The sequence below is a fragment of the Entelurus aequoreus genome, linkage group LG13, assembly GCF_033978785.1.
Source record: "Entelurus aequoreus isolate RoL-2023_Sb linkage group LG13, RoL_Eaeq_v1.1, whole genome shotgun sequence".
Lineage (NCBI taxonomy): Eukaryota > Metazoa > Chordata > Actinopteri > Syngnathiformes > Syngnathidae > Entelurus > Entelurus aequoreus.
The window spans coordinates 958243-969494 of record NC_084743.1 but is presented as its reverse complement, the minus strand read 5'-3'; the positions used below and the strand labels follow the sequence as shown (position 1 = coordinate 969494).

Genomic DNA, 11252 nt, shown 5'->3' with positions numbered 1-11252 from the left:
ACATCAAGTAGTGGACATAGAGAGAGAGAGAGAGAGAGATCAGAAGGCATAAGAAAAATAATCTGCATTTGATTGTTTACATTTGATTATTAGCAATCCGGGGAGGGTGTTAGTTTAGGGTTGTAGCTGCCTGGAGGTGAACTTTTATAGCGGTTTTGAAGGAGGATAGAGATGCCCTTCCTTTTATACCTGTTGGGAGCGCATTCCACATTGATGTGGCATAGAAAGAGAATGAGTTAAGACCTTTGTTAGTTCGGAATCTGGGTTTAACGTGGTTAGTGGAGCACCCCCTGGTGTTGTGGTTATGGCGGTCATTTACGTTAAGGAAGTAGTTTGACATGTACTTCGGTATCAGGGAGGTGTAGCGGATTTTATAGACTAGGCTCAGTGCAAGTTGTTTAACTCTGTCCTCCACCTTGAGCCAGCCCACTTTAGAGAAGTGGGTAGGAGTGAGGTGGGATCTGGGGTGGAGGTCTAGAAGTAACCTGACTAGCTTGTTCTGAGATGTTTGGAGTTTAGATTTGAGGGTTTTGGAGGTGCTAGGGTACCAGGAGGTGCATGCGTAATCGAAAAAGGGTTGAACGAGAGTTCCCGCCAGAATCCTCATGGTGCTTTTGTTGACCAGAGAGGAAATTCTGTAGAGAAATCTCGTTCGTTGGTTAACCTTTTTGATTACCTTGGTTGCCATTTTATCACAGGAAAGGTTAGCCTCTAGAATGGAACCTAGGTAGGTGACCTCATCTTTCCTGGTGATGACACTGTCACCTACTTTTATGGTGAAGTGATTGACTCTCTTAAGTTTGATGTGGGACCCAAACAGGATGGATTCTGTTTTACCCAAGTGTATGGATAGCTTGTTGTCAGCGAGCCAGGTGCAAGTTCTACAGAGCTCAGCACTGAGGATTTTCTCCACCTGTGACTTGTCCTTGCCGGATACCAGCAGGGCAGAGTCATCCGCAAACAAAAACAATTCACAGTCACATGCCGATGACATGTCGTTTATGTATATTAGGAACAGTAAAGGTCCCAATATACTGCCTTGGGGGACTCCACAGCTCACCGAGAGGGGGGGGGACACGGTGCCGTTCACCTCTACCACCTGCTCCCTCCCCTCCAAGTAAGACTGCATCCAGCTCCAAGAGGTTTTGTTAAATCCGATTGCTCTGAGCTTATCCAACAGTATAGCGTGGTTAACGGTGTCAAAGGCCTTCTGAAGGTCCAGCATGACCATGCCGCAGTATTTGCCCGCGTCCACCTCATGTTTGATGTGGTCGGTCAGATAGAGAAGGCATGTGTCAGTGGAGTGGTTAGTTCTGAAGCCGGATTGGAATTTGTACATGAGTTTATTAGTGGCAAGGTAACTATCGACCTGTTCATAAACTATTTTCTCCATTACTTTCGAAATGGAGCTGAGAATAGAAACAGGTCGGTAGTTGCCAGGTTCCAATTTGCTTCCTTTTTTAAAGAGGGGAGTTACTCTTGCTATCTTAAAATCTTTTGGTACTTGGCCTTGTGTAATTGATAGGTTTATTATGTGCGTGATGATCGGGGCAATGATGGAGGCAGAGTCCCTGAGGAATCTGGAGGGAATATTATCAAGGCCGGTGGCCTTGTTAGGGTGGAGCGCGCTCAATTTTTTAAACACCTCATCAGCTGTGACCATTTCTAATTTGAAATCATTGTTGGATACTCCTAGCTTTCTGTAGAAGGCTTTAATGTGTTCTACACCAAAGCGACCAGAGTGGTGGGACAGCTTGTTGACAAGAGTTGCAGCTATGCTGGTGAAAAAGATGTTAAGTCTGCTAGCTACCTCCATTTTGTCTGTAATGAGGGAGTCACCCTCCTTGATGCTGATGTTGGTGAGTCTTGTTTTAAGTTTCTGGCTGCAACCAGGAAGCTGGTTGTTGAGAATTTTCCAGAGCTCACGTGGCTTATTTGTGTTTTCCTCTATTTTGTCGTTAATGTAATTTTTTTTTAAGGATTTAGTCAGGTTGGTTGACTTATTTCTTAATTTATTGCATTGCTTTTTGAGAGTTGAAAGGAGTAATTTGAGGTTGATATTATTGGGTTGTTTATCTACTTCTGTTTTACATTTTTGGTATTCAGAGTATTTCCTGTCTCTGTCTTTTATGGCAGCTAATAGGTCCGGATTCATCCATGGTTCCGAGCGGGCTTTGATCCTGACTGTTTTCAAGGGAGCCATGTCATTTAGTATCTTTAGGAACGCCGTTTTGAAGCGATCCCAAGCGACATCGACCAGGTTGCTCGCGAGCACAGGGGACCAGTCCCACTCATCTAATTTTAAATTGAAATTGTCATTGGAGTATTTTTTGAGGGATCTGGATTGGGCTGTTATGTGGCCATTGGCTTTAGGTTTAGCTATTTTACGGGTGCAGAAGGTTAGATAGTGGTCGCTAAGACCACAGATCATGACCCCACTATTTTTTATTTTAGGCAGGTCTGAAGTGAGAATGAGATCTATGGTTGATTGGGTGGAATCACACACCCTTGTGGGTAGCGCTATTAGCTGGGAAAGACCGTGCAGATTACAAAACTTGCTGAAGGATCTGAAGACAGGCGCATCTTTGCGTTGAATATCTGTGTTCAGATCCCCAGTTATAATTTTCTCCATGTTGTCTGTCCCCACCAAGCATTCTTCCAAAGCCCCATAGAAATCACTCTGATTAGGGGGTCTATAAACAGTCCCTATTAGTACCGGCTTAGCATTTTTAAATTTGATTTCCGCCCACACAGATTCCAGGTTATTGTGGTTAAGATCAGTGCGAGCTATGTATTTAATATCCTGGTGAATATACATACAAACGCCCCCACCGTGTTTATTCCTATCCTTTCTGATAACCGAAAAGTTTTGTATTTCTATCTCTGAGTCAGAAATACTTTGATCAAATTTGGTTTCAGAGAAACACAAGATTTTTACCTTCGTGTTGAGGAACATTTCTCTGATTTGGTCGAGTTTGGCTCCAGAGAGGCTGTTCACATTAAGGTGGATGATGTGTAGTCCACTGGAACCAAAAAGAGCATCAGAGTCCGCTGTGTTGTGGTACTGACCAGAAAAATTGTTGGTTATTATTGCTGTTGCAGTTGAAGAGCAAGGAGAGAGAGGAGAGAGAGGCATATTGATCGTCCTCCAGGTGAAGGGGGAGGGAGAGAAGGGGGGAGGGGAGGGAGAGGGAGGAGGAGGCCAGGTAGGGTTGCTGGGGGATGGGTTGGGTTTCCTTTTGGCGGGCTTTTTTGAAGACAAAGAGAAAGAGAATAACGAAAATGTTTGTGTAAAGGCGCCTCTAAATCCTGTGTATGGCGCGTCCTCGGCCGTCCGGGACCGGGGAGAGGTCGCGTGGACCCCCGCCATCTCGTGCAGTTCCCCGCAATCACCGATGTCTGGGTCGCCGTCCACCGCAGCCGCCGCGTCGTTCACCGCCGCTGAGTCGCTGCCTTCTCTGATGACTGGGTCGTCCTCCACCGCCGCCGCCGAGCCTCCGACCGTGTCGATGAACGGGGCGAAGTCCTCCGCCGAGCCGCCGACCGCAGGAGCACAGGTGAGCTTGAGCTGAGACGAGCCGGTAGCCGAGTTAGCTTCGATGGCGACGCTAGCAGTAGCATTGCTAGTCTTCGCCAGTCGGGACAACATTAACCGTGTTGTTGCAGGTCCAGGGTTGAGTTCAGTGTCTCCTGATAGTAGAAGTAATAGTAGTATTATTGACTTTCTGTCTATCCTTCCAGTCAGGGGCATGTTTCTTCTGCCTCGATGTGCAGACAAGCACGATGCTAACACGTTAGCTCCGAAGCCAAGGTGCTTCGCCGATATATTGTCGTGGAGATAAAAGTCACTGTGTATGTCCATTTCGCGTTCTCGACTCTCATTTTCAAGAGGGTAGAGTATCCGAGGAGGTTTAAAATATAAATCCGTAATCCACAGTAGAAAAAGGAGGAAGTGTGGGATAATCCGAGCAGTTGTTTGGATTCCCGATCGGGAGCGAAAGAGGGTGCGACCGCTCATCTCGGCGTCCAAATGCCTAACCTCAGGCTTTTTATATATATATATATATATATATATATATATATATATATATATATATATATATATATATATATATATATACTGTATATATATATATATATATATATATATATATATATATATATATATATATATATATACTGTATATATATATATATATATATATATATATATATATATATATATATATATATATATATATATATATATATGTACATATATATATATACACAAATATATACATATACTGATGCACATATATATACACACATACATATACATATATACACATTCTGTATATACACACACGCACATATGTATATACATACATATACACACATATATATACACATTTATAGACATATATACACATATATATATATATATATATATCCATCCATCCATTTTCTACCGCTTGTCTATATATATATATATATATATACTGTATATACATACATATACTTTATATACATATATACACACGCATATCTATACGTACATATACACATATATACATATATAGACATACTGTGTGTATATATATATATATATATATATATATATATATATATATATATATATATATATATATATATATATATATATATATATATATATATATATATACAGTGGGGCAAAAAAGTATTTAGTCAGCCACCCATTGATTGTCAATGGGTGGCTGACTAAATATGTTTTTGCCCCACTGTATATATATATATATATATATATATATATATATATATATATATATATATATATATATATATATATATATATATATATATATATATATATATATATATATATATATATATATATATATATATATATATATATATATATATATATATATATATATGTCTCTCATACACCCACAAAATGTTGCGCTAGAACATACATGAATGTTTAAAAGGGACAAACACTTTTCGAGTGTAAAACACACATGGAGAATGTCTCAGACTTGTGGACGATAGAGCAGACAGCGGACAATAAAAAAGCCTTTTGTGGTGTTTCTGTCATGGGTATTTATTGATTAAATAAACAAAACAGAAAAGGAAGTGCTGTTAACGGACAGACTATGAGGGAAACAAAACAAAATGCTGGAACACGGCAAAAACACTTACAAGTAATGAGGAGCAGACGGCGTCCACAAAGGGTTGAATAATGTCCCGACAAACGCTCAACTTAAAGAGTGCTAATTACAAACAGAAAACAGGTGAGGGGGTAAAGGCGTGAAGCTGCTGCAGGAAAGGAAAAAACAGGAAGTGAAACCCCACAAAATAAGAGCGCAGAAACTAAAACTTTGCCCAGAAAATGACCAAGAACCTCAAAATAAGGCATGGCGTGGTGTGACAAACAGAAGAAGAAGTGATTATTTGCGGTACTTTTAAGTCTGCGTGCTAGAAAAAGAGTCAAACTACACTACCGTCCATGTTTGACCATTTTTGTTGCAATCCTGTGCTTGTTGAGGTTAACTTTTGCCGCAACGTTCCGAAAAAGCTGATTTGACAATCCCCAAAAAAAGCCAGAGGGGACTGACTTTTGCCTTTCACATGGAGTCCAACTCTGAGGGCTCTCACAATTAGAGGGTATTTATTGAATAAACAAACAAAACAAAAGAAGAAAGTGCTCAGAACGAACAGACTGTGAGGGAAACAAAACAAAACGCTGGAACACAGCAAAAACTCTTCCATGTAATGAGGAGCATGGTGTGATGTAGTGTATATAACACATGTTTATGCTGTCTACTGTACAGGAACTAAACAACAGATTGTGTGTGTGTGTGTGTGTGTGTGTGTGTGTGTGTGTGTGTGTGTGTGTGTGTGTGTGTGTGTGTGTGTGTGTGTGTTTGTGTTTGGCTAATACTTGCATCAATGAACTCACAGATGAATATCTAATAGCTTGTGTGCTACTAGTCGCTCGCATCTGATTTGTGATTCAATGCATTACAGCAGGATTAGAGCCGTATGTTCCGTGGGAAAACACACACACACACACACACACACACACACACACACACACACACACACTGAATGACAACAAGCCGGGGGGGGTGGGGGGGGGGGGGGGGGGTCTGACAAGGTGTTCTTGTGCCACAAGGTTGACTTGTCTGCTCGCCGCCTTGCCTAGCGAGTCTCCTCCTAATCTCCCTCACCATCTCTTATCAGACCGTTTCACCGCTTCTCCATAATCACGGCAAGACTTTTGAAGGTAGACCACCCTCCTTGTCTTCCAGCTGATGATCCATTACCACATTTATCAAGGCTTCTTATTTACATTTGCCTCAAGCACTTGTTTCCCCCTCATCCAACACGCTTCTATCCTCAGCCTACTTGTGTGAACACGTCCCACATTTACATACAACACAGTGGATTTAATACAGTTACTTATGTAAAGCAGTCGCGTGAGACGACGGAGGGTTGGCAGCGTGCAGTAAAAAGAAGGGTATTTATTGAGTAAACAAACAAAACAAAAAGGAAGCACTTTGAACGGACAGACTAGGAGGGAAACGAAACAAAATGCTGGAACACAGCAAAAACTCTTACAACAGGGGTGTCCAAACTTTTTCCACTGAGGGCCGCACACGGAAAAATTCAAGCATGCGGGGGCCATTTTGATATTTTTCATTTTCAAACCATAACAAAATATATGCATTTTTTACATTTATTTTACCTTTAGGGGTCCCGGGGACCATAAAGAGTCTCAGTCATTAAAATGTTAAAAATAAGTCAGATTATTATTAGAGATGTCCGATAATATCAGCCGATAAATGCTTTAAAATGTAATATCGGAAATTATCGGTATCGTTTTTTTATTATCAGTATCGTTTTTTTGTGTGGTTTTTTTTTTTTTTTTTTTTTTTATTAAATCAACATAAAAACACAAGATACACTTACAATTAGTGCACCAACCCAAAAAAAACTCCCTCCCCCATTTACACTCATTCACACAAAAGGGTGCTAGGAGGGAAACAAAACAAAATGCTGGAACACAGCAAAAACTCTTACAACAGGGGTGTCCAAACTTTTTCCACTGAGGGCCGCACACGGAAAAATTCAAGCATGCGGGGGCCATTTTGATATGTTTCATTTTCAAACCATAACAAAATATATGCATTTTTTAAATTTATTTTACCTTTAGGGGTCCCGGGGACCATAAAGGGTCTCAGTCATTAAAATGTTAAAAATAAGTCAGATTATTATTAGAGATGTCCGATAATATCAGCCGATAAATGCTTTAAAATGTAACATCGGAAATTATCGGTATCGGTTTTTTTATTATCAGTATCATTTTTTTGTGTGTTTTTTTTAATTTTTTTTTTATTAAATCAACATAAAAAATACAAGATACACTTACAATTAGTGCACCAACCCAAAAAAAACTCCCTCCCCCATTTACACTCATTCACACAAAAGGGTGCTAGGAGGGAAACAAAACAAGATGCTGGAACACAGCAAAAACTCTTACAACAGGGGTGTCCAAACTTTTTCCACTGAGGGCCGCACACGGAAAAATTCAAGCATGCGGGGGCCATTTTGATATTTTTCATTTTCAAACCATAACAAAATATATGTATGTTTTATTTATTTTACCTTTAGGGGGTCCCGGGGACCATAAAGGGTCTCAGTCATTAAAATGTTAAAAATAAGTCAGATTATTATTAGAAATGTCCGATAATATCGGCCTGCCGATATTATCGGCCGATAAATGCTTTACAATGTAATATCGGAAATTATCGGTATCGGTTTTTTTATTATCAGTATCGTTTTTTTGTGTTTTTTTTTAAAATTTTTTATTAAATCAACATAAAAAACACAAGATACACTTACAATTAGTGCACCAACCCAAAAAAAACTCCCTCCCCCATTTACACTCATTCACACAAAAGGGTGCTAGGAGGGAAACAAAACAAGATGCTGGAACACAGCAAAAAACTCTTACAACAGGGGTGTCCAAACTTTTTCCACTGAGGGCCGCACACGGAAAAATTCAAGCATGCGGGGGCCATTTTGATATTTTTCATTTTCAAACCATAACAAAATATATGCATTTTTTAAATGTATTTTACCTTTAGGGGTCCCGGGGACCATAAAGGGTCTCAGTCATTAAAATGTTAAAAAATAAGTCAGATAATTATTAGCCGATATTATCGGCCGATAAATGCTTTAAAATGTAGTATCGGAAATTATCGGTATCGTTTTTTTTATTATCAGTATCGTTTTTTTTGGTGTTTTTTTTTTTTAATTTTTTTATTAAATCAACATAAAAAACACAAGATACACTTACAATTAGTGCACCAACCCAAAAAAAACTCCCTCCCCCATTTACACTCATTCACACAAAAGGGTGCTAGGAGGGAAACAAAACAAGATGCTGGAACACAGCAAAAACTCTTACAACAGGGGTGTCCAAACTTTTTCCACTGAGGGCCGCACACGGAAAAATTCAAGCATGCGGGGGCCATTTTGATATTTTTCATTTTCAAACCATAACAAAATATATGCATTTTTTAAATTTATTTTACCTTTAGGGGTCCCGGGGACCATAAAGGGTCTCAGTCATTAAAATGTTAAAAATAAGTCAGATTATTATTAGCGATGGCCGATAAATGCTTTAAAATGTAATATCGTAAATTATCGGTATCGTTTTTTTTATTATCGGTATCGTTTTTTTTTGTTTTTTTTAATTAAATCAACATAAAAAACACAAGATACACTTACAATTAGTGCACCAACCCAAAAAACCTCCCTCCCCCATTTACACTCATTCACACAAAAGGGTTGTTTATTTCTGTTATTAATATTCTGCTTCCTACATTATATATCAATATATATCAATACAGTCTGCAAGGGATACAGTCCGTAAGCACACATGATTGTGCGTGCTGCTGCTCCACTAATAGTACTAACCTTTAACAGTTAATTTTAGTCATTTTCATTCATTACTAGTTTCTATGTAACTGTTTTTATATTGTTGTACTTTCTTTTGTATTCAAGAAAATGTTTTTAATTTATTTATCTTATTTTATTTTATTTAAAAAAAACAACAACTTTATCTTCACCATACCTGGTTGTCCAAATTAGGCATAATAATGTGTTAATTCCACGACTGTATATATCGGTATCGGTTGGTATCGGTAATTAAAGAGTTGGACAATATCGGAATATCGGATATCGGCAAAAAGCCATTATCGGACATCCCTAATTATTATTATTTTTTAAATTATTTAACGCTTACAGTAAATCTCTATATCAACTACAAGTTGATATAAAGTAATACAAATTTTAAAAAAAATGTTTTATGGCTTTTCTGTCAAAAACAACTTAGTTTTTTTTATTTTTATAGTAAAACTGAAATATGCAGTATTTAGTAATTAGAGCGCTAAAAGATCAATAATCCAGGACACCATTGATTTTAATTATTTAATATTTTTGAGTAATCACAGTGAAAAGATAAATAAACTAAATATATTTGGGATCCAAAAGGTGCCCCACTCATAAAGTGATACATTTTTATTAGGTTTTTCTTTTACTTTCAACACTTAAGTTACGAGATCAACTTCAGATATGTCCGTCCATTTTGTGCTGGGACTATTATTTTTGTTTGTTTTATGCGCTTTTGTCAAAGAAAACTTTGATGTTTTTATATGGCTACTACACAATATATGCAATATTTACCACATAAAACATTTTAAAGTGAAATATTTGAAGTAATTGGAGCCCTGAAAATAATTCATTACAACATGGATTTTTTGTCATTATTATTATTTTTTGAGCAATGGCAAAAAAAGAAAAATGAAGAAAGACAAAAGAAAAAAAAAACATCCTGCATGGCAGCTTTTGTGTCAACATTGCAACTTTTTCTCGTTAGATTTCACCTCATTCCACTTTGGACACCCCTGACTTACAAGTAATGAGGAGCAGACGGCGTCCACAAAGTAATGCTAATTGCAAACACAAAAAAACAGGTGAAGGGGGAAAGTGCTCGAAGGCAGGGGTGAAGTTGCTGCAGGAAAAGGGGGAAAACGGGAAGTGAAAAACCACAAAATAAGAGCGCAAGACAAGAAACTATAACTACACCCAGAAAATGACCAAGATTGTCAAAATAAGGCACGATGACAAACAGAAGAATAAGTGATTATTACATTTGTACAGACGTGATTATTACATTTGTACAAAGGTGTAGATAGAACATGTTAAAACAGGAAATAAGCAGTTAATAACAGGAAATTAACAAGTAAATGTATAATTTTGACAAAATAAAAGACTGATAAATGACACAATATGTTACTGAATACAAATTAGGAGCCTTTGTTTATTTACTTACTACTAAAAGACAAGTTGTCTTAGTATGTTCAACATCCTATTTCATGCATAAATTATTATTTGATTGCAATTTAAAAAAAATATGTTTAATACATCATGCATTTGTTGTTAACATAAAGCCAATAATGCAATTTTTTGTGGTCGCCTTTGTTTTGAAAAGTACCAAAATACATGTTGGTACCGGCAACTTGGCCCGTGTCTTAATTAATAAAACATCTCTTTAAATAAATAAATCGGATTTATTTTGTGTTCCTTTTGTCTTCAGGCATGAGCGAGCTCTCGCCTCCGCCTCTGAACCTGCGGCGTCTGCACGCTGAGACCCTGGAGCTGGAACCCGTGCTCATCATCACCTCGCCCGGGGCCGACCCCTCCCAGGAGCTGGCGGAGCTGGCCGTGGACACCGTGGGTCGGAACCAGTACCACGAGGTAGAGCCGCTCGTTGTTGGGATGATGGTCTTTGTTTGAGTGTCCTCCTCTCGTCTGCTCAGATCTCCATGGGTCAGGGACAGGCGGACGTGGCCTTGGCCTCGCTCAGAGAATGTTCCAGAAACGGAGAATGGCTCTGCTTGAAGAACCTCCATCTGGTCACAGCATGGCTGCCCCTCCTGGAGAAAGTAGGTCTTTTATATTCCTGTTACATTTTACAAGCAAAATAAAAAATGTTCCATATATAAGCCGCAGATACAGTGGTGGTCAAAAGTGTACGTACACGTGTAAAGAACATCATGTCATGGCTCAGAAAAAACATTCATGAAGTTTGCTTCTTTTATGAACAAAGGACATGGAATCCATTATTCTACCCAGCTCTCCTCTCATGATACAAAACATCCCGGAGATACGGTCCAAACAATTAATTTATACGTTGTTTAATAATCGCCCAAAACATA

The 11252-nt window shown here is 38.5% G+C and overlaps 1 protein-coding gene across 1 annotated transcript in view; it reads left to right on the top strand.

Annotated features, from left to right (window-relative positions):
• The window catches only part of LOC133663681 (cytoplasmic dynein 2 heavy chain 1-like), a 118332-nt gene that overhangs the window by 50546 nt on the left and 56534 nt on the right, over positions 1 to 11252 (top strand). Inside the window, exons 18-19 of the mRNA XM_062068365.1 lie at positions 10631 to 10791; positions 10854 to 10979. Of these exons, the coding sequence (XP_061924349.1) occupies positions 10631 to 10791; positions 10854 to 10979 (287 nt within the window). The remainder of the gene's footprint in view (positions 1 to 10630; positions 10792 to 10853; positions 10980 to 11252) is intronic.